Here is a 21434-nt window from a genome sequence, read left to right as displayed (position 1 = left end):
GCCACTATTTTATTCCATGGCTTGATTATTCGAACACTAGTACGAAATATACACCTCCTATTGATAGAAAGAATTTACTCTTTCCATGGTTATTATTCAATTCGAAAATGAAGGATTATCCAATCTCACAACTCATTCCCAAACAAACCCTTTTAGAAATCAAAAAGAGCAATAGTGAAATGTATCTTTCCTGTGGATCTGACAATAATATCATTAATAGAATTTATGGAATAATTGCATTGAATGACGCACAAAGCATTAATCAGATTTATTCAAATTTCAGCAGTTTGATAATGAAGGAATATACAGAAAGGGAAATTAGATTTTACGAGAAAGAGAAGAGAAAACTACTGCCTGATCAATCTGATACTGATGCTGAAGATTTGGTAGATTTGTTAATTGCCTACCGTAAAAAGTTGGAAAACAAAGCTAGAGTTTCTCAATTCATCTTGAAATACCATAGTGTTAAATAAATTAAATATAAGTTACATGTCACTAAATTTGCTATTTTGTAATTTGACTGATTCTGCAATACGAGATGAGAAGGCATCCAATACTTTTTGTTTGGTCTTGTTCATTATTACTTCATATATTTGAAATTCCTCCACAATTTGTCTTTCGAGTTCATCATCTCTGTTAGCTTCTGATTTGAGTTTTTCAAAATTCTTCTTGTGCTTTTCCAATATATCCTTGTAAAGTGTACAGAATTCTCTCACACATTCACAAGCAAATGCTTTAGTAATTTCTGTCCACAATTCATCTGAACCTCCTTCAAAACAAACTGCACACAGACACACTGGATCTATAGAAGTTTGTGAATTATTTACATGGCTTGATGAATTACTACTGGAGAGAGTTGGAGAGATGGGATCATTTGGATGACCAAAAACTATGTACATTAAATTCGAAGAATTAGAACCCATAGGATCACTTAAATTCAGACATGCTCTTCTATTACGTTTTGAACGATGATGAACACTTCGTCTTCTAATTGTATTAAATCCTGATAGAATATTCATGCTACTGGCACTGTTTGTTTTTGAATGATGTGATGTTGGTGTGGTTGGATTTGAAGTTGTAACAGTTTGATTACCTAGAGTTGGTGTTGGTGTAATGGTTCTAAATTTGCTTCCTCCACTAGCTCCTATAAGATTGAGCCCAGGTGTTGTTGTTGATGTACCCGAAGCTTGACGAATGATTCTACCACTTGTTGATTGGGAAGATGTTTGACTTTCACTTGGTGGTTGAAATACTATTTTTCTAATTCCTAATTGATGGAAAAGATCATCATTATACAATATATATTATCCAACATTATGAATTAATTTCATAATGATAATAGTTAATAATAGATGTGATTAAAAGTAAGTATGATAATGGATTGTAGTTAATGATAATAATAAATAAGAGAGATCTATTACTACAATGAAAACTTACCTCCACCTTTAACAGTTGCATCAAATTGATAACAAGATGCCAAAAAACCTCCAATATCTGCCTTCTTGGCATTCCAAGCTCCCGGAAAACAATAATCAAATATCGAAACACCAGTCTTTGAATGAATAATAATTATTCTCTGAAATTTATGTTCCTCTCTACCATTCATCATGGAAGTGGTCGATGATGTTGTTGATAGTGTTGAAGAGTCCAAATTGCCATTATTATTTGGAGTGGTGTGTTGAGAGAGTGAGGTTGATTTTAAACTTCTCGTCAGCTCACTCAATGTTGGTGTTCCACTCATTTTTATTCTTTTTCTTGATAACAAGAAGATATGTGTGATGGAAGAATTTGATGATGGTGGTGAAGGGTTTGTATGTGATAATGACGTGATTGTTCGAATAAAGGAGGACTAGGAGGATGAATAAAAGGTATATTCATGTCCATTCTTGTTGTCCGAAAGCTATCTAATTATTAGAAAAATTAAACAAGCTTGTTTTTAATAATAGTAATTGTTATCAATAATTATCCATATTACAACTCAATATTATGCCATTCCCAATTCATAATTAAATATAATAAATAATCATCAACTGAATTCAATATTCGTCATGATGATGTTCAAATAAAAAGGTAAAATAAAACTTTGAGAAAAAAAACAAAATGCCAAAGAAGAATCGCATGTCGCCTGGACAATTGTTCAAAGTCTATCGTCAGGTTGAGGGAATTACTCAGAAATGTCTGGCCGGACATGGAAATATTCAAACTTTAACATTTAATAATAATTCTATCATGTCGAAAGGAATGACCTTTGCTTTGGGAATTGAAGTTTTAAAATGTGAGTGTCTGATTGGTTTTAATTTTAATAATAATTGTTTGATATAATTGAATATGATATCATCACATGATCGGAATAGACCATAAAATTATTGACAAGATTATTGCTGAGAGTGGATTGTTTAAAAAGAAACCAAGTTTAAAGAAGGATCAAGGAATGCTCAGAATTATCATGTTTGAAGCCTTGTTTGGAGAAAAGAGTGGTGACTCTACTAGTATTGAGGAATTGTGGAAACGTTATGATAAGATTAATTTGTATGTTTTAAATTGTGTTATTAGTAGTGTGCTAAATTAGAATAGTGATTTGTTTAAACTTGGAAGAACTGAATATGCAACTTGGAAATCACTCTTGGATAAGGAAAAGAAGAAATTAGGATATACCACAAATGAAGGTTTTGTTGATCCAAAATATGCCAAATCAAAGACACATCAACATGATAATCCAGAAATTGAACTTATTAGATATGTTAGAGTGAATACCCTTAAAACAACAAAGGAAGAAGTAATTAACAAATTCTCTGAACTCGGATATGAATATAGACCAGTTGGATTGGATAAAACTGATGATTTTGATAAGAATGAAAAATCAATTGTTGAAGATAACCACTTGACTAATGATGTACTTGCATTATATCCTTCCAATGTTACACTTCATGATTTGGAAATGATAAAATCTTATGAAATCATTGCTCAAGATAAATCGTCGTGTTTCCCACCATTTTTGATTCATAAAGAATTGGGAGGAAAGCTTGGAAAGAATGATTGTTTAATTGATGCATGTTCTGCTCCTGGAAATAAGACATGTTATTTGGCAGCTCTTTTCCCTTCTAATCAAATTTATGCATATGAGAGAAATAAGAATAGATACGAAACATTGAAGAATAGAATGGTTTTGGCTGGAGCTAGCAACGTAGAATGTAAATTGGATGACTTTTTACAAACAAATCCATCAGATCCAAAATTCAAGAATGTCAAGGCTATCATGTTGGATCCATCATGCTCTGGTAGTGGTATTGGTCACGGAAATTCAATCAAGAAGGAACGTCTTCTCAGTTTGCAACAATTCCAGCTCAAATTGCTTACTCATTGCTTTAATTGTAAGTTTCTCTATGAGTAATAATTATTGATTCACAATTTCAAAAACAGTCCCTAATGTTCAATTTATTTCATACTCTACCTGCTCAGTTTGTGAGGAAGAAAATGAATGTGTCACAGAGATGGGATTAAAGGCATCGAATGGAGCATTTGAAGTTGTTCATACCTTCCCAGAATGGGAACATAGAGGATTGGAAAGCTCACCTGTAGGCGACAAGTGTGTCAGAGTTGATCCAAAGAGAGATAAGACAAGTAAGTATTGTAGTTGTAACATATGTGGTTTAACATTATGATAATAGATGGGTTCTTTGTAGTCTGTTTCAGAAGAGTTAACAAGCAATAGAGAATTCGTGATGTGAAGTATTGAGATTGAGCTGCTCACTTTATGAAGTTTGAAAAGATATTGACCTTATTCAATTTCTCCAATTTTCAGTAAAAATCATATTAACTATTAATAATTTAAAAAATATTTACTGAACTGAGTTCAATTTATTCCAACAAAATACCAACAATCTTACCAACTTGAACACCGCACAATTCCCACTTTTGGAGCTTCCAGAAAGAAATAGCCTTCTTGAATTCACTAGCAATATCACGACCATTATGGAAAATGTTGACAATTTCATGGACAATAACCTTAACAATTCCTCCAGGACCTGATTGGAGTTCCTTGGCAATTTCTTCAATTCTAGCAACAATTTCATTAACATTACATGCCTTCAAAGCAATAGCAACTTCTTGAACACCAGCACCGAATTCCTTCAAACCAGTTTCAATCAACTTTGGTGACAATCTCTTCATACCATTTTCCAATGAGTAGAAGGCATTTTCAAAATCACCCAAAGCAATATTAGCATCTTGAGTACAGAGGGTAACATTACCAACTACAAGTTGTAGTGAAAATATATGAAATCGAGATGGAGATATCAGTAACAGAATAATATCATTATTTAAAAATCCGAATCAAAGATCTACATACTATCAGCTTCAACACCCAAAGCAAAGCCTTCAATAAAAGCCAATACATTAGCTGGCAATGCTCTGGCAGGAGCAACCGGAGCAAACTTGAGAGGACGCAATGCGCTAACTGAAGCAACAGCAATCATCAACACAACAACCAAACCAACAAGAATTTTGTTCATTTTTTTAATAGTTTTGGAAATGTAAAAATATCCTTGAGGTGATTGAAATTTCCTAAGGAGTTTAATTTTTGAAGATAATGAAGATATTGGAGAGGTCAATTAGGAAGGACTTGAAGGAAGAGGCGAAGGAGAAAGTGGATTATAGTGTTTATGTTGTTGGAATGGTATTGTCTTTTGACTTTAATTCACTTTGGCATGTAATTTGAAATTATTTGAAATCATGTTGGGAAGTTTCATTAAAGGAACTATCACATTAGATTGTAATCATCTCCAACTCCTCGTGTGGAGACCTTAAATGTGCTGACTGATAATTTTTGTAAAGTTACAAATAACAACTACATGATCCTCTTTTGGATCTTGACAACTATTGTGAGATACCTTAATCACCTTACAGTTTACAAGTTACTTAAACACCTTCCCAAAACATGTTAAAATAGCCCTCTTTCCTGTTCATTAAATATTATTAGAAAGATGAATTATAATATTTCTGTTTAGAATAAATTAAGATTGAAATTATTTTGTTCGAGTTTATTGGAAGAGTTTAATAGTACTATCACTACCACAGGTTGCAAATAGAGATCGATCGAGTGGATGCCAAATACTACCAATGACAATTCCTTCATGACATTGCATCTTTTTGATTTGTTTTGCCTCTTTCCAATCCCAAAACCAAACATTTCCTGTGTAATCTCCACTGAAAACAAACTTTCCATCATTTGAAAAACCAGCTTGACATGAATAACCAGCAATTTGATGTCCCTTGAATATCTTATTTTGTTGTTGTTTCAATCTTGATTGAGCGTCAAATGTCAAAATTTGATTATCAAGAGATTGAGCAATCATCCACTTTCCATTTGGATGAGCTTCCAAGAATGGCATTGGATGTTGTTCTGGATCTGCAATTTTCTTAACCTCAGTTGGTACACCATATTCCCATAATCTTATTGATTTATCATCACTGCTAGAAACAAACTTTTTACCACCATCAAGGAAACACAAAGAATTCACTGAACCTGTATGTCTATCATATTTACGAACAATCTTTCCTGACCTAGTATCCCATTGTACAATTCTATTATTCGAATACCCTACAATAACTTCATGTTGTCTGCCTTCGAGAGGACTCCACTTGACACAGTATGGTGTCGAACCAGAGGTGAAAGTTTGAAGTATGTTACCAGTTTCGGTATCCCAAATATTAACTCTCTTATCATAGGCACATGAAGCAAATTGAGCTCCATCGTGGGAGAATGATGATGCTCTGACAGCTTTGGTGTGACCTACGTAGGTTCTCACACAATCCCTATTGCCTAGAACATCCCAAATCTTTACTGTACAATCCATAGAACCGCTCAATAAGAGATGACCATATTCTGGAAAAAATTCAATGGAGGTGACCATTTTACCATCTTGATGTCCACGATAGGTATGAATACACTTCTTTGGAAGAACTGATTTCTTCTCAGTATATTCACATGGTTTGAGATGAGATGGAGGTGAAATGAATGATCTTCCTTGATAATCCACATCAGTTGACAAGTGGTAAATACTGTATCCATCCTTTCCTTCAGTTGATGTTTTCTTTTCAGTTTCCTCATTGAATGCAATTTCAGGTAATTTTCCAAAATCTTCCTTCTTTTTCTTTTTATCCTGTTCTTCAGATTGTTGATCTTTAAGGGCTTTAATTTGTTCCTTTCTTCTAGCCATTTGTTCCTCGTGTTGAGACTTGATTTCATTAATCATATTTTCATGTTGTTCCTCAGCTGTTTCATCCTCTATGAATGCATCCTCACCAAAAGCAGAAATAATTTCCGCATCTTCACTCTCGTTCAATTCAATGTATTTTTCATTCTTATTATTACTTGTTGATGATGAATATGATGCCAGTTGATCTTGTTTCCTCTTCTTATTTTTATTTGCTGATGATCCAACATGAATTGATGATGAATTAGGTCTTTCAGCACTTCCTCCAGGTAATAAATTACCTTGTCTTGAAACATCGTAATTATAATATTGACTATTAAATAAATAAGTATTCATATTATGTGAATTAATCTCGCCATTCAACATGAATCCCGAATCAAATTTTGTATCACTTGTGGCAAATGGATTTTTAGGTCCTACTTTAGGTGCATATAATTCATCATACTTTGGATTAAATACAAGTGATGTTGAATCCTTAGGGAGAATGTATTGTTTCTTATCGGAAAGAGGAACATTAGGTGCTGCTGTAAAAGTATTATTGTTATTACTATTTGATGATAATGGCTTAGGTTGTTGTATTGGTTGATTATTTACATTATCTTCATCATCACTGCCATAGGATTGAAGAAAATTCATTTTTTTTAATTTATTATTATTAACAAATTAATGGTGATTAATTGAACATGAAGAAAATAATGATGATCGGTTTTATTATTAATAATTATTTGTCATCATCATGATAATAAGTGATAATAAGTGATAATAAGTAATGGAATGAATATTAAAAAAGAAATAGGAAAATAATTTATTGTTGTTTCAACTTTTCAGCTTGTTGAGTCTTTAAATCGTAATACTTCTTACCAGTAGTGGCACAGGTCAATGGAGTGAAAACACCAATATCAGTAAAGAAACCAGAAATTAAATCAGCAGTTGTGACATCAAAACCTGGATTCCAAACACCAATATTTTCAACAACAGCACGTTCATCATTATTTCTATAGTGAGTAATTTCCTTTTCACTTCTTTCTTCAATGGTAATCAAATCACCAGAAGCAAGAGTCAAATCAATAGATGTGAATGGAGCAGCAACATAGAATGGAATTCCGTGATGTTTAGCACTAACAGCAATATGATAAGTACCAATCTTGTTGGCAGTATCACCATTATTACAAACTCTATCAGCACCAACAATGATAGCATCAATCTTCTTAGTCTTGAACAAGTAACTAACAGCAGAATCACAAATCAATGTAGATGGAATCTTTTCATAGACCAATTCGAAAGCAGTGAGTCTAGCACCTTGATTGTATGGTCTAGTTTCAGTACAGAAGGCATGTTCCAAAACATTCTTCTTTTGCAAGAAACGAATAACACCCAATGCGGTACCATACTTCATAGTAGCCAAAGCACCAGTATTACAGTGAGTCAAAACTTTCAAAGTAGTGCTCGATGGATTGGTTGAAATGATATGATCACTACCACATTCACTAATTTTAGCATTTTCTTCAATATCTCTATTCATCAAGGCTTCAGCTTCATCAATGATGAGTTGAACAATTTCGGTACCAGTCTTGTTAGTTTCAAGTGATTGAGCAATCTTATTCTTAAAATCACCAACAGCTTGGAACAAATTGACAGCGGTTGGTCTACTTTCAGCCAATCTATCCAATTTTTCATTAAATAATTTAGCAATAGCAGAAGCATCAGCCAAGAGAGCATCATTACTTTGCAAAAGTTGGTTAGCTTCAACAGCCAAGGTCAAAACGGCAACAATGGCAATAGCTGGAGCACCTCTAACTTTCATATCTCTAATGGCATGGAAAGCCTTTTCAGTTGTATCAACAACTTCATAGATAAATGACTTCGGAATGAGCAATTGGTCAAGAATTTCCAAAGATCCACGAGTATATTTGATAGCTTCAAGAGTAGCGCCGACAGATGAGGACATTTTTTTTCACATTTTTTTTGAAATTTTTAATTGAATAAAAAATTAGCGAATAAATGGAAGAATTGAACATGCGACCATAAACTTCCAAAGATTACTTTTAAATGAATTTGAGAGAAACAAGTGGTAATGGGAAATCAAGAACTTGAACTGTGTGGAGATTGTATTGAATATAAATTTGAATCAATCATCTTAGAATTGTATGGATGTTGTTCAATGGTCGATATTGATGTAAATCTTCATTGGTGATGTAAGGTTATTTTAAGACATTTCACACAATGCACTTTTTAATGAGAGCAATTTCATTAAGAATTTCATCAAAAAAAACAACCAATCAAATGACCAAAAGTAAGGACACAGATCAAGACTCCTCCTCATTCAATAATAAGAGAAAGAGAGGTGAGAATCAATATGATGGTATTGAAAAGAGTCAAACTAAACAAGTAAAGAGGAGTCCAGAACTGAGAGAGGCTCATGTGTACTTTAATTCTGGAACTGGTAATGTTCCTCATTATTCTAATGATTCATCCTCTGTGCAATCTTCCTCATTCTCCAATAGTAGTAACACATCCTCAACTTCCTCTAATGAAATGAGTTCTTCATCTCTGTGGAATGGACAAGCACATCAACAACCAAGTATAATTTTCAATATTAATTGTAGAGTCAATAATTCATATTATCAAACTGGTACATTCAATTATTCCAATCCATTTTCACAACCATTATCTCAATCAATGAATAATGTTTCATTCAATTCCGCTAATAATACATCTACTAGGTCTTCATCTAGATTGGGTAAAACACAAATGAATCAAGACGACGATTCAGATGACGAATTGGATAATGATTCAATTCTAACAGATTTAACTGATTATTAATAAAACTAATTCGTGTATAATAAACATTTTCGAATCCAATCGAATTGATTAACAATTCAGTTAGTATGGATTCATGTTTATTCTTCTCCAATCGTCTTCACCTTCTTCCTTAACCAAATCATCAAAGACCAAATCAGCCAAAGTCTTGGAAGAAAGACCAATGTTTTGAGAGCTAGTAATTGTCATTTCGATTGGATAGTGATCACTGACATCTTCAACCAATTCTTCATCAGTAATCTTCATATCCTTATCATATCTATAAACGGTAGCTTGACCGAGTTCATAGAGAGCTCCACTGGAAAGCTTCTTTGCTGAAAGTTCAACTGGAACAATATATCTATCATATGAACATTCAGAATCAGCAACAGTTGAGTCCATATCAATCAACCACTTGAATCTAGCATCAGTGGACAATTTGAGTTTCTTCATTTCAGTATCAGACAAGTAAGAACAATCAGCATTGAAATCACCAGTCAAAATAATATTCTTATAGAATGGTTCACTCTTGAATGAATCATAAACTTCAACAAGATGATTCAATTCATTGACAACATCACCTGGTTTAATATGACATCCAAGAATTGCAAATTGTTGACCTTTCAACTTGGCAGCATTCAATTCAAAAACAAATGCAAAAGGCGGTCTTTCAAACCATCCTTTTGTATCCTTAAATTGAACAGTCTTGATCATTTTTACCTTATCAGTATTGTAAATAAATCCATATTGTTCCTTTGAATTACTTCTTCCAAGTCTTTCACTAATTGCTGAGCCATACTTGACATTCTTATTGTAATTTGACAATTCTTTTACAAGATTAGCAAAGGCAGTATCGGAAGAATCACGAACTTCTTGAATTAATACTAAATCATATCTGGAGAGAATTTTCAAAATGACAGCCAAAACATTCTTCTTTTCCATTTTGGAAGAACCAAAAATTTGAATATTGAAAGAGGCAATTTTAACTTCATTCTTACTGGCTGATGCGTGAGCAAGTGCGTAAGCTTCAGATGATGTTCCACTCAAGGAGGCATCAGAGAAGGCTGTCAAAATTGACAGTAATACACACATCAACAGACATGTGGCGGTTAAAAGTGTTGATTTTTGCATTTTTTTTAATGATGGGTCTCAAAAAAAATGTCGTACCACCCAGTAACTACACTGTTGACCCTGAGACCACAGTGTGTTGCCGCAATACTTACGTCGGGTTAAGTCACCGTACCCTATACTACCCGGGGTTCCAGCATAGGGTGTTCAAGCCAAGTATTTGTGTCCACAGAGTTACAAGAAATGAACAAAGCAATCCCAACAAGAAAGAATTTATTATTTAATATTCGTAATATCATCAAGACGAACCCGTCGGGTTCATACGATTAATAAACGTTTAAATTTTTTTTAATGATGGATGATGAATGCTATTGAATTGCAGATTAAATCGGATTTATTGCATAAGCCCTATTTCTCAGAAATGTGATAAATGTCATTACAGTAATGAAACCAGTTCTGTAAGAAGTTTTCAATAAATTGTAAAATTGTTATCTTTCTAAATACCTTGAAAATATTTCAGTTATGAAACAAACACCATGTTGAATATATAACTAATTCCTTAATAAAAAAAAGTATCATTTCATAACAATAATCAAATCAGAATATTGCCGATTCTTCAATAAATCAGAGTGGAAACTCCTTTCAAGTAAATCAATAGCTGGTTGATATTCTTCTATTGCCAATTGTTTTAATCGATATCTGGCTTCGAGTGAATCCTTTTTACAACCATAACCATACAGGTACATGATGGCCAAATCAAAGAGACATTTTCCCTTCTTTGATTCTGCTGCTTTCTCAATTAATTTGAAAGCACAATCAAAATTCTGCTCTACAATCTTTCCTTCCAAATAAATAAGCCCTAGCAAATTCTGGCTTTGATATAATTGTTGAGTTGATTCTAGCATTTCAATAATTTCCAAAGAATTGTAAGAATCATTTCTTGCATTTTCATAATATAACTCCTGTGCAATGTAGAATTTGGAGATGGGCATGTCAAAACAAGAGCAGAATTCAATGAAAGTCTTCTTAACTGTTGCATCCAATAAAAACAATTCGTATGCAAGTTTGAAATCATAATCTCCTCGAATTCCAGTTGTACATCTCAATGTTACTTTGGCATTGGCTTGTTGATTACCCTTCCTGGCAGCCTTTACATACCACTCCATTGATTTCTTTTCATTAATCTCACATCCAATTCCTCTTTCGTAACAAACTCCCAAACTGTACATGGATACAGGTATTCCACAATTGGCAGCTTTATGAAACCATTCAAATGCCTTTCCTAGATCACGTTCACAACCTTCTCCTCTTTCAATCATGTATCCTAATCTATGAAAACACAAATCCAATCCCAATTCTGCTCCTTTCGAATACCATTTCATTGCATTATCAAAATCCTTTTCCTGATGACATTTATCTGCCACAAGAAAGCATGACATTCCATGACCAGCATTAGCTGCCTTTTCATACCACTCCATAGCTAGTTCTACATTAACCTCCCTTCCCACTCCAAAATTATAACAATTTCCAACATAGAATGTGGAAATCAAATCACCCCTTTCTGATCCCATCATGGCATATTCGAAAACCTTATCTTCATTATATTGAACACCCACTTGATTTCGATAACATTCCGAAATGATGTTGAATGCTTGTGGATAATTCTTAACAGTGGCCAACTCTCCTAAGAGTGGAGTACTTGGGTAATAGACAGTGTTATAGTTGGTTTTTAGTTGGCTATGTTCCGTCTAAACCCCATCCACAACCCTACTACAACCCTAATTTCCCCCAACTTGTTTCCGAAAATAACTGAACGATTTTCCAGAAATTAATCGAATATCAGCCCATAATCGCCTGACCGTTTTAGTTCAGTGTTAGTTGGTTGGTAGTCGGTTGATTGTTGGGTAAAGGAATGAAATTGGTGGGTAACTATTCAATAAATATTCAGTAACCATTCGGTTATTATATGGTAAACATTCAGTGACTATTCGGTGAACATTCAGTTTCTATGCGGCTTTTAGTGTGTTGGTATTAGACTGAAAGTTTCCCTTAATTTACTCTGTTGACCATTACAATTTTCATAATTTGAGTAAAACTGATTTATTTATTTACAATTGTTGTGCTTCTTCTGAGTCTGATTGACCATTATCTGAATAAAGATCTGCACCATCTGATTCCATATCAAGCAAATTAATTGCGTCTGCTGAAGGTTGTGTTGCTCTTGTGTCAGGTTTTTTGATCCAATCTTTAACAAGTGTTAAAAAAACAACTTGTTCATCTTCTGCAACATAGCTCTGCAATGAAGAGAATTGACCATTGTTGGCTCTGACATGTTCTCTTGTTGGTGAAGAGGTAGAAGGTTGAATATCTGTTGCTTGAATTGAGGATGGAACCCCTTCTATATTAGAAACTTCTACATTGGAATTCTTCTTTCTTTTTGGCTTCTCTTTTTTCTTTAATTCTATTAGACTCTTTCTTTTAAAAGAACTCCACAGATTGCTGAATATCTTACTGACATAACAATAGCTCTAATTAATTGTTGGAAAATAATTAATAAATAATTTAAGGATAAACTTCACTTACAATACTTTGCACGTATTTATATGTATCCGTTGACAATCCATTAACATGTTTTCTGAACAATGTTTCACCAAAAGTTAATTGCAGACAATCTTTACATGAACTCATGGCAGTATCATTTTGGGGAATCCCTTTTCGCTTACAGTAAATTCGAATACATTGCATAACTTCTCTTTTTAGTCTATATAAAATCAAATAAATAACTAACAATTTGCTTACTTACGCTCGTTAAGTATCCTTCCATCCCACTGCAGCCTTGGGATAACAGTCAGCCAACTTTTCATATGTGGCTTCTGGTAAACATGTTATGGTTAATTTAGTCTTCTTCTTTGTTATTAGAATAATTTATGTTGAATAAATGGTGCTAAACTACTTACTTTTACTGATGGTGATGATGCTGAAATGATGTAAAATTGGCAGTTGATGGAAAAGTTACAAGGTTGATGTTGAATTACTTACCTGGCATTTATTGTGTTTTTTATTGTGTTTTTTTTGATTCGAATTTTCAGTCGAAAGCCAGTTTTTAGACGAAAAAAAATGTCTTTACAAAATAACAAGGAACAAGGTATCTATTTTGAAAGACGCTGTGATTCTTGCAAGAAATCTTTACACACAGTATTTTACCAACCAATTTCAAGTGCAAAATTCAAGATTCAAATTAAATGTAACTGTGAAAACTCTGAGTGTAAAAATTTTACTAAGGAAAAACTTGGATGTTGTTTATGTGATTATAGTTGTGTCAAATCTGAAACGTTGTTGAAACATATTACAAAAGAACACTGATCCTTCAAATAAGTTTGCTCCATTCGCTAATGAATTAGAATGGCATAGTTTCATGATGTTGAAATCCAAACAGTTTACAAAAGAACAATACAATTATACAACTGAAATACTGAAATTATGTGGTCAAGAATGTCTTTCATACGATCAAATTCAAACCAGATGTAAATATTTCAAAACTCAACAACCAATAATTGATGAAAATGATACTGAACAGGACCAATATGTATACTATGGTGTTGTAAATTGTATCAAATATTTATATGCAGATCCGTTTATTGCAAAAAAGATACATAATGGTAATAAGCCAGAGGATTTAACAAAAGAACCATTATTCAATTATGAACCATACGCATCAAAAGGATTTCAAGAATTGAAAAAGAAATGTTCACCAGACGAAACACCAATTGTCATTATGTATTATATTGATGAATTTAGAAAACATAGAACAGGTACAGACAAAACAGCAGGATTATATTTCACCTTATTGAATTTTAATCGAAGCTTTCTTACTTCGAATATGGAATCAATTTCATTACTAGGAAATTCAAAAACAAATATTTCCCAATTCAAATTAGCAACAAAACTAGTTGAAGAGTTGAATGAAATTAATGGAAAATCAATTGATGTTTATAACTCTTACACTGATTCAATTGAAAAGATTCGAATTCTAATAGGTCCTTGGATTTGGGATTCTGTACAAAGATGGCTATCATTATTTCTTGAAAGCTATACATGTTCTAAATGTAAATGCCCAAAAGGAGATTATTGTAAATGTCCTAATGACATTTCAACACCTTTAGTCTATCCTTTAAGAACTGTTACTGAAGCAATTGAAATGCAACAAAAATTATCAATTGGTACCTCATGTAATGGCTACAAGTTTATTACAGTCGCTGATATTCAAATCAAAGATATGCAGATTGATTCCAAGTCCAAAAAATCCAAACAGGTAAAAGAAAAAGTTCGACAAAGTAACAATACTCAAATGAAGTGTCCGTTTTTACAAATTAAGGATTGTGATATTTTTGAAAATTCAACTGTTGAATTAATGCATGGTTCTATTCAAGGTGATTTAAGGAGACACCTTAAAAAATTTTTCAAATATTTCAATTACACCAACATTTTAAGTGATTTTCAGTCTGTTATGGACAAGTATACAAACAATCATGGTAAACCTTTGAAAATGATTGCAAAAGATTACAATGATTGTTCAGCAGATCATTTTTTGGAATTCGTGGTTTTTAGTTGCCCAATTATCTATGATTTTCTTATTAATAATAAGAATCACTGTGATGTTTCATTCAGTTTGAAGAAGAAACATATTATATGTTGGTCAAATCACGTAGAATACGTACTTTCTTTGATTCAAGATTTGGTTTCACCTTCAAACATTGAAATTGCAAAATTGAAACATTTCAATTTCAGGAAACAAGTCATTTCCCTATATGGTAATGGTAATTTTACAAATCCTAATTTTCATTGGAATTCTCATATTTTTGAAGATTGTTTGAAGTGGGGAAATGCCAGGTTCTTCTGGGCATTGCTTTTTGAATTGAAACACAAAGTTTTCAAACAATTTAATGACTCTTCCAATCACAAAAATTTAGAACAACGAGGAGCGAATTTTGAAAAACTTCAAAGACAAATTAACATCAATTATCCTTGGGTAAGAAATCAATCTGAAAACAAGAAATGGATTCCAATTGTACAAAACAAAGAATTTATTTTATTTAAGGCAAAGGATGGTTCCTTACTTGTTGGTCAATTTGTTGAGGTTAAAGAGCAAAAAGTATATTTCACCAACATCAAAAAGTGTCTCTCTTCGGTTCATCCAATTATTGGATATAGATTAATTGATTCAAACATTCATGTAACAACAGGCTATGTTGCACTAAATCAAATAATTGGTAAATGTTTGATTCATAATATTGCTGGCAAAGAAATGTTCAACCAATACTCGTTTTTCATGAATTTTCATAAAGTTAAATTTTAAAAATAGAACTTTTATTATTAATTTTTGGCTTTGAAGGTGTATTCAACAGCTTCCGACTACCCGCACTACCATCCGGCTGTAACCGGCTACCGGCTACACCACCAACTACATCCACTCTTAGGCTAGCACCATGGAAAACATTTGATGTGGATTGGATTCTTCAAGAGAAAGTGCAAACAGAAATTGTTCTGAGAGTTGATTGATTTGTGTGGGGTTATCAGTTGAAGTTTGCATTTTTTTTTGATTTTATTTGCATTTATTTAAATAGTTTACAACAATAATGTTGTTATGGAAAATGGTTGTTTTTCAAGTTTTTACTTTGATAAGGCTTCCATTGATATTGTGAAATGGTTAACATTGTAAAAATTTGTGAATTCATAAAGTGAACTTTCATGGACAATATTAAGCAAACACTCTCTTAATATACTATTCAAAACACGTGTTTGAGGCCTTTTCAACATTTACCTGACATAACCCCTCTCCATTTAATACACCCACACCTCTTTACAGTAGAATTTAAATTGATAAAACTCCAATTAGCATTTAAAATTCTCCAAACACTCTCATCCACTCAACAAACACATTCAACAACAAAAACCCTTAAAAAAAATGTCTCAAAGCGCCAAGTCAATGTCCGTTCCACCATCACCACCTCCTAAAATGTTGAAGCAATTGCAACGTTGGTCGGGAATTACCTTCTCAGTTTTTGTAACCTTACACGTGGCTACAACTATTTCTGCAGCCTTATCTCCATTGAAATATGATTCTGTTCTGGAAACAACTAGAGGAATTTATAGACCAAATATGATTGTTGAGGGTTTGGTCGTATTCGCTCCACTTGCTGTTCACATGTTTGTCAATTCACTTCTCTCATTCACTCAAAAGAAGGCAGCAGAAGTCGAAGCAGCAACAGCTTCATTATCAAAGAAATTACACAGTATTACTGGATATATTCTTTCATTCCTTATTCCAATGCACATTTTTGGTAATAGATTTAAAAATTCATTTAATGCTTCATTTGCTTCAATTGCTTTTGTGGCTGAGAAGGAAATGGGTATGGTAGGTGCTTTGGGATTCTTTGGATTCTTATTGGCATGTGGATTGTATCATACTATTTATGGATTGAATATTGCTCTTGGATATAAATTGAAGAAACCATTAGTGATGGCTTTGATTATTGCAGCTTTATCTGCTTCCTATTATGGTATTTTGGGATTTGTTGGATTGTTGTATCCTGATCAAATGGTTGCTGTGAGAGCTCAGTATGATCAATTCGCTAATTAAATATTGTCAAACAGAATTCAAAATGATTGATTGAACACTCATTGTAATAAAGTTCATCAAGGTTTCATCAAGAAAACTTTAAAAAAATTGCCCCAACATGGTCCTTCGCAAACTCTTCTCTAAAAATTCATCATCAAATTCCTCTTCTCATCACAACAAGAAGGATCATCATTCTGATGAAACGTCCACAACCTCATCATCCCACCAATTCCTCTCCAATATTAATGATTTATTATTCCAAAGTGTTGAATCACAATATAAAAAATCAGTGATGGAAACATTTGTAATTCCTGATGATTTATTGAGGGAGATTTTTGGGTTTATTGAGAATGATGAGGAGACTTGTTTGAGTTTTCAGTTGACTTGTTGGAATTGGTATTTGGTTTCTTGTTCGTACAGATATCAAGAATTTGAAATACCAAATTATGGAACATATACATTCTATCAAGGAGCCAAGAATTGTTACTATTTAATTTTGCCTTCTCCAACTAATAATTACTCAACCTATACTGTTCCTAGAAGAAAACCCTGGAGTTGGAATGATGCTGATATTATAACTCGTTGGTATCGATTGAGAATTAATCCAGAAACTTTAATGATTCATACAGGAGATCATACATTTTCCAAGTCAACTGGCGTATGTAATCATCATAATTGGAAAACAAAGGAAGTTTCGTATGCAACTTGTTTTGGTTGTGAAGGGGGTTCAGTCGATGACGGAAGAGCAATGTGTGATCTGAGTGGTACTCCTTTCAAATTCAGTGTTAGCTTTTTACATAACGGTTATTGTAGTTATGGAACTTGGAATTTCTCAAAGGATGACCAAATTATTTCATTGACTGGGGGTGGATATTGTGGTTGGACATGTCCTGTTGGAGCTGCTGATGAAAAACAAGCTGTAGATGGAGGATGGTTTATCAAATTGGAAGTTATATCGAATAAATAGTACAAGTAATTTTTTATTGGACTTTTTTATTGCCATAAAGAATTTACAGAGATAATCAAGGTTTTTAAAAAATGTCAACTGATGTGAATGCGACGACACCTCATTTAGTGAGAACAGTGACGTGCAGCTTTAAAATTATATTCGATGGAATCGGATTCTTCATATTCCTTATCATAACATTGTTTATGCTTTCAATTTTTATTTTAAATTATAAGAAAATGGTTTCCAATAAGAAAATACTTTATTCAGTAATTCTATCATTATTTATATTGGAAGAAATTTTTCAAATTGTTGGATTGGGTACTTGTATTTGTTTACTACTTGATTTGGAAGTAATTTATATAGTAGTCAGTTCATCATTGGAACAATCTATCTTTTACTTGTCAATTGCTGCTTGTGTCAATTGCCAATGTTTTATTACAAAGATTTTAAATCAATTATTCTTTAACAAATCACATGAATGGATGAGAATGAATAAGAAGAGACACTATATTTCACGATTTATCACAATATTGAGCATTTCGCTGATTGTAACAGTCAACTTGATTTTCGTAATAATTGTTGGTTTTGTAATCTCTTCAAATATATTCAGATATTATGACGCTGACAGGAAGCTATTGTCTGAAACGGATTTTCTTATTTTCAAACAAGTTGGTGAAGCCATGTTTGGACTTTACATTTCAATTACAAGTTTAGTAACAATTTATTACTCATTACTAAATATGGCTATTGTTGTGTTGCTTATCAGAAAGTTATTACTCAATCAAAAGTTTCCAATCACAGAGCAACGTAAGAAATCATGTAGAAATTTGCTTTTATTAACATTTGGCCAACTTTATATGGCAATTTTCAATTTGATTTCATTGATAGTAGGATCTGCTGCATTTGGAATATTTATTCAGATTTATCCCGTATGCATTCTTTTCCACAAAATAACCTTGTTATCATTTTGTGTTTTTGTAACGTTTTCATTTGGTCCTTTGGATAATATCATGATAGAAATTAGAGCTAGCTCAAATGATACTGTTGAAACCATTAAAAGAGATGCCAAATCTCAAGCAGCTGTGAATACTGTAGATATTGTTCGAAAGGAGGAATTCAGAGTAGATTCTATAAAATCTGAAATTTCTCACTGGACTCCATCTATTAGAAACGAAACTCCAATCCTGATTGATCCCACAAACGAATTTACAGAAATTCCACTTTGGGAAACACCCAATAGGAATCAATTTTAACGCATGATTAGTGAGACAATTCACAGTTTAATTATCCTTAATATTTGGTCTTAGTGAATAAAAAAGTGTTTCTTGTTTGTTGTGGCTTTGTCCATTCCTAGATTCCTGTGATGAAACTGTAGGCAGAGTTATAATTTATCTACTAGTTCGGTGTAGGTGGGAACTTGTTCGGGCAGTCCTTTTCTGAGACGAATTCTATTCACAATTTCTAATAATCGAGTTGAGTTTGCAGTAATTGGTTTCCAATGATCGAAAATGAATTGAGAAGAAATATTTAGCTTATTCAAATGGTCCACAACTCCGAACGATTCCGAAACTGGTAAATAAGCTTTTCCAAAGGTTGAAGATTTGAAATTTTCCTGTTCCAACACAATTCCTCTCCTTTCATTGAGAATTGAAAAGAGAGTTCCCAATTGAGATTGTCCACATTTAAATTCCATTAATAATGTTGGTTCCATTAGGGTTGGTTGTGCATCTAACATGGAGGCGTAACAACCTCTCTTTGCTACTGATGATATTTGCCCAGTTGATCTACGAAGAGCATCACAATGCAGGGTCACATCTTTGAGATTGAAACGAACACCTCGCATTAATTCATTGCATAAAGGACCTTCTTGTGCAGCAATATGGAAACCAAGACAAATCGAATCCCTAATCTCATTCAAGTATTGAACTCCTTTTGTCTGATCGACGAATGCATTTGCATTGGCTCCAATATTTCTAGTAGTATCTCTACCGAATGACCAAATCTTTCTGGCATCCAGAGGATCCCATCCAAACCTCTCGTTCAATACTCTGGCTCTTTCCGTAGAATCTTCTGGTAATTTTCCTGATTCAATATAATTGGATATCTCTTCTTGGAGAGTTTTAGCTGTGAGCCATAATCTATTGTGCTTGTTTGGAGTTTTCACAAACGTTATATTGGCTGATTCAGTTGTTACAGTTTCTTGATATTTTAATATTGGTTCAGACAATTCAAGTTCAATATTTGGATATAGTTGTTGGAATTGATCTAGCACTGAATTCAAATGAGATTCAGTCAATATTGTTAGTATTTTCTCTCCAGTTTCTTCATCCAAAGATAGGGAAATTGAAGAATCACATTTGGCAATCAGTTCCATTCCTTTGATGATTTTAGGAAGATTAACTTGTTTTTTAGGTTCCACATAAATATTAATCTTTGGAAAATTGAGAGAATTCACACTAGTAAATGATTTAGCTTCCAATTCTGTGCTCTCAGTAATGGTAGCTCCCTTGTTTGTTAGATACTTTTCAATTCCAACCAGTCCAACAATCGAATTGAATTCACAACTTGCCTCTTCAATTGGTTCAACAAGTAAACCATTGAAATTTACCATTCCACCAAGCACTTTTTCCTCAAATACATCCTTTGAATAAAATATTCTAATTAATGTGTCTGATTTCAAAGATCCTGAAAATATTCTACCCACTGCATAAATCTTTCCATTTACAATGTTGTTTGAAGAAATGTGAATCATTAAAGGACCATTTGGATCACAATTCTTGATTGCTGACCCAAATTTATCGGAAAGTAAACCAGAATAGAGATTTTGAGCTCTGTATTGTTGAGCCATTTCAGGAGAAGGTAAACTATTACAAATCAAGTCATGGATTGAATCACTGGCTGGCAACCATTTCTGCATGATGATTGAATTGGTTAATTCTTTCTTTGAATGGTCATCATATTCTGAAAGAGTTACTCCAAAAGGATTTAGCAATTCTTCTACTTGATGAAAATGTGAATCGCCACAAGCCAATAAGACATTTCGAATAGGTTTCAAAATAAATTGACAGAACCCCCTTTCTAATACATTTTCATTCGATTGATTCATCCATTGGCCATTTTCTGTGTCATAATAATAATCACCCCACAATTTCTCTACCAATTCTTCTTGATTCATTCCTAATTGTTTCGAATAAAACTTGGCAAAATCTTTCAATGTAAATGCCCATCCCTGCTTGACAGATCCAAACACCACATTTTCCAAACTCAATTTACCACCACTCACATCACTACAACTTGTACTAATCATCAAGTTGACCGAATCAATAATTTTCAATAATAATTTGTAAATTTCTTCCAAACTAAAATCGCAATCCATCAACAAGTCGTCCAATTTGTTTAACATTATAAGAAGAGGAATATTCTCTTGTGAAATTTGTCTCGTAATTAATTCTGTATATTTCCCCAGTTTTGAAGTGGAATCGAATAACATTATGCAACTATCGGTCAATCTGAAACTTGTGCTGACTTGGGAGACTAATTCTAACCTACCAGGACAATCCAATAAATTGATGGAATATTCTTGATGATCAGAGGAATTTAATTTTTTACTTGTAGAATATAATTGTGATTGGAAAGTACTTTCGAATAGAATTTGTGTTTTTACATTGTTTGTTAAATCATGGTTGATTAGTAATTGGGCGAGAGTCGATTTTCCGCTCGCGTATTCACCACAAATTGAAACATTTCTGGTACACTTTCTTAAGTTGGCACTTTGTGACATTTT

The 21434-nt window shown here is 33.0% G+C and overlaps 14 protein-coding genes across 14 annotated transcripts; 6 read left to right on the top strand and 8 right to left on the bottom strand.

Annotated features, from left to right (window-relative positions):
- Window positions 1-485: 485 nt before the first annotated feature.
- On the bottom strand, window positions 486-1741 carry NAEGRDRAFT_65799 (uncharacterized protein; the record flags this gene model as incomplete). The annotated part of the gene is made up of 2 exons (XM_002678976.1): window positions 486-1267; window positions 1438-1741. 2 exons carry the CDS (start codon window positions 1739-1741, stop codon window positions 486-488), a joined length of 1086 nt encoding a protein of 361 aa, XP_002679022.1.
- A 357-nt stretch (window positions 1742-2098) lies between these two features.
- Window positions 2099-3830, top strand: NAEGRDRAFT_82541 (NOL1/NOP2/sun family protein). Its single transcript, XM_002679096.1, has 5 exons — window positions 2099-2275; window positions 2355-2529; window positions 2575-3371; window positions 3421-3621; window positions 3669-3830. Exons 1-5 carry the CDS (start codon window positions 2101-2103, stop codon window positions 3710-3712), a joined length of 1392 nt encoding a protein of 463 aa, XP_002679142.1. The 5' UTR covers window positions 2099-2100; the 3' UTR covers window positions 3713-3830.
- NAEGRDRAFT_36150 (uncharacterized protein) lies at window positions 3828-4509 on the bottom strand. Its single transcript, XM_002678975.1, has 2 exons — window positions 4349-4509; window positions 3828-4253 (listed from the first exon to the last, which is right to left on the bottom strand). The coding sequence occupies exons 1-2, from the start codon at window positions 4473-4475 to the stop codon at window positions 3859-3861; spliced, it is 522 nt and encodes a 173-aa protein (XP_002679021.1). The 5' UTR covers window positions 4476-4509; the 3' UTR covers window positions 3828-3858.
- A 536-nt stretch (window positions 4510-5045) lies between these two features.
- Window positions 5046-6677, bottom strand: NAEGRDRAFT_980 (uncharacterized protein; the record flags this gene model as incomplete). Its single annotated transcript, XM_002678974.1, has 1 exon — window positions 5046-6677. A coding segment is annotated over one exon (1632 nt), but the record flags the coding sequence as incomplete, so codon positions are not given.
- Window positions 6678-7020: 343 nt separating this feature from the next.
- On the bottom strand, window positions 7021-8163 carry NAEGRDRAFT_32363 (uncharacterized protein; the record flags this gene model as incomplete). The annotated part of the gene is made up of 1 exon (XM_002678973.1): window positions 7021-8163. One exon carries the CDS (start codon window positions 8161-8163, stop codon window positions 7021-7023), a length of 1143 nt encoding a protein of 380 aa, XP_002679019.1.
- A 275-nt stretch (window positions 8164-8438) lies between these two features.
- On the top strand, window positions 8439-9038 carry NAEGRDRAFT_65794 (uncharacterized protein; the record flags this gene model as incomplete). The annotated part of the gene is made up of 1 exon (XM_002679095.1): window positions 8439-9038. One exon carries the CDS (start codon window positions 8439-8441, stop codon window positions 9036-9038), a length of 600 nt encoding a protein of 199 aa, XP_002679141.1.
- A 60-nt stretch (window positions 9039-9098) lies between these two features.
- Window positions 9099-10145, bottom strand: NAEGRDRAFT_65793 (uncharacterized protein; the record flags this gene model as incomplete). Its single annotated transcript, XM_002678972.1, has 1 exon — window positions 9099-10145. The coding sequence occupies one exon, from the start codon at window positions 10143-10145 to the stop codon at window positions 9099-9101; it is 1047 nt and encodes a 348-aa protein (XP_002679018.1).
- Window positions 10146-10657: 512 nt separating this feature from the next.
- On the bottom strand, window positions 10658-11653 carry NAEGRDRAFT_65792 (uncharacterized protein; the record flags this gene model as incomplete). Its single annotated transcript, XM_002678971.1, has 1 exon — window positions 10658-11653. One exon carries the CDS (start codon window positions 11651-11653, stop codon window positions 10658-10660), a length of 996 nt encoding a protein of 331 aa, XP_002679017.1.
- Window positions 11654-12169: 516 nt separating this feature from the next.
- NAEGRDRAFT_79192 (uncharacterized protein) lies at window positions 12170-12993 on the bottom strand. The gene is made up of 3 exons (XM_002678970.1): window positions 12886-12993; window positions 12666-12843; window positions 12170-12610 (listed from the first exon to the last, which is right to left on the bottom strand). Exons 2-3 carry the CDS (start codon window positions 12825-12827, stop codon window positions 12191-12193), a joined length of 582 nt encoding a protein of 193 aa, XP_002679016.1. The 5' UTR covers window positions 12828-12843; window positions 12886-12993; the 3' UTR covers window positions 12170-12190.
- A 507-nt stretch (window positions 12994-13500) lies between these two features.
- NAEGRDRAFT_65790 (uncharacterized protein) lies at window positions 13501-15438 on the top strand (the record flags this gene model as incomplete). The annotated part of the gene is made up of 1 exon (XM_002679094.1): window positions 13501-15438. The coding sequence occupies one exon, from the start codon at window positions 13501-13503 to the stop codon at window positions 15436-15438; it is 1938 nt and encodes a 645-aa protein (XP_002679140.1).
- A 609-nt stretch (window positions 15439-16047) lies between these two features.
- Window positions 16048-16722, top strand: NAEGRDRAFT_65789 (uncharacterized protein; the record flags this gene model as incomplete). The annotated part of the gene is made up of 1 exon (XM_002679093.1): window positions 16048-16722. The coding sequence occupies one exon, from the start codon at window positions 16048-16050 to the stop codon at window positions 16720-16722; it is 675 nt and encodes a 224-aa protein (XP_002679139.1).
- Window positions 16723-16819: 97 nt separating this feature from the next.
- Window positions 16820-17668, top strand: NAEGRDRAFT_47911 (uncharacterized protein; the record flags this gene model as incomplete). The annotated part of the gene is made up of 1 exon (XM_002679092.1): window positions 16820-17668. The coding sequence occupies one exon, from the start codon at window positions 16820-16822 to the stop codon at window positions 17666-17668; it is 849 nt and encodes a 282-aa protein (XP_002679138.1).
- Window positions 17669-17886: 218 nt separating this feature from the next.
- NAEGRDRAFT_65787 (uncharacterized protein) lies at window positions 17887-18903 on the top strand (the record flags this gene model as incomplete). The annotated part of the gene is made up of 1 exon (XM_002679091.1): window positions 17887-18903. The coding sequence occupies one exon, from the start codon at window positions 17887-17889 to the stop codon at window positions 18901-18903; it is 1017 nt and encodes a 338-aa protein (XP_002679137.1).
- A 128-nt stretch (window positions 18904-19031) lies between these two features.
- NAEGRDRAFT_32442 (uncharacterized protein) lies at window positions 19032-21431 on the bottom strand (the record flags this gene model as incomplete). The annotated part of the gene is made up of 2 exons (XM_002678969.1): window positions 19032-20913; window positions 21052-21431. 2 exons carry the CDS (start codon window positions 21429-21431, stop codon window positions 19032-19034), a joined length of 2262 nt encoding a protein of 753 aa, XP_002679015.1.
- Window positions 21432-21434: the final 3 nt, after the last annotated feature.

Source organism: Naegleria gruberi (assembly GCF_000004985.1).
Source record: "Naegleria gruberi genomic scaffold NAEGRscaffold_15, whole genome shotgun sequence".
Classification (NCBI taxonomy): domain Eukaryota; phylum Heterolobosea; class Eutetramitea; order Acrasida; family Naegleriidae; genus Naegleria; species Naegleria gruberi.
The sequence above is the reverse complement of the archived record's forward strand: the minus strand, read 5'-3'. Positions and strand labels throughout refer to the sequence as shown.

Bases quoted from the DNA above. Each gene is read 5' to 3' on its own strand.
- NAEGRDRAFT_82541 (XM_002679096.1), top strand. From the start codon at position 2,101: ATGCCAAAGAAGAATCGCATGTCGCCTGGACAATTGTTCAAAGTCTAT. The intron at 3,372-3,420 runs GTAAGTTTCTCT...TTTCAAAAACAG, and splicing joins GCTTACTCATTGCTTTAATT to TCCCTAATGTTCAATTTATT. The intron at 3,622-3,668 runs GTAAGTATTGTA...TTATGATAATAG, and splicing joins TCCAAAGAGAGATAAGACAA to ATGGGTTCTTTGTAGTCTGT.
- NAEGRDRAFT_36150 (XM_002678975.1), bottom strand. From the start codon at position 4,475: ATGATTGCTGTTGCTTCAGTTAGCGCATTGCGTCCTCTCAAGTTTGCT. The intron at 4,254-4,348 runs GTATGTAGATCT...TACAACTTGTAG, and splicing joins TTTGGGTGTTGAAGCTGATA to TTGGTAATGTTACCCTCTGT.
- NAEGRDRAFT_79192 (XM_002678970.1), bottom strand. From the start codon at position 12,827: ATGCAATGTATTCGAATTTACTGTAAGCGAAAAGGGATTCCCCAAAAT. The intron at 12,611-12,665 runs GTAAGTGAAGTT...ACAATTAATTAG, and splicing joins ATAAATACGTGCAAAGTATT to AGCTATTGTTATGTCAGTAA.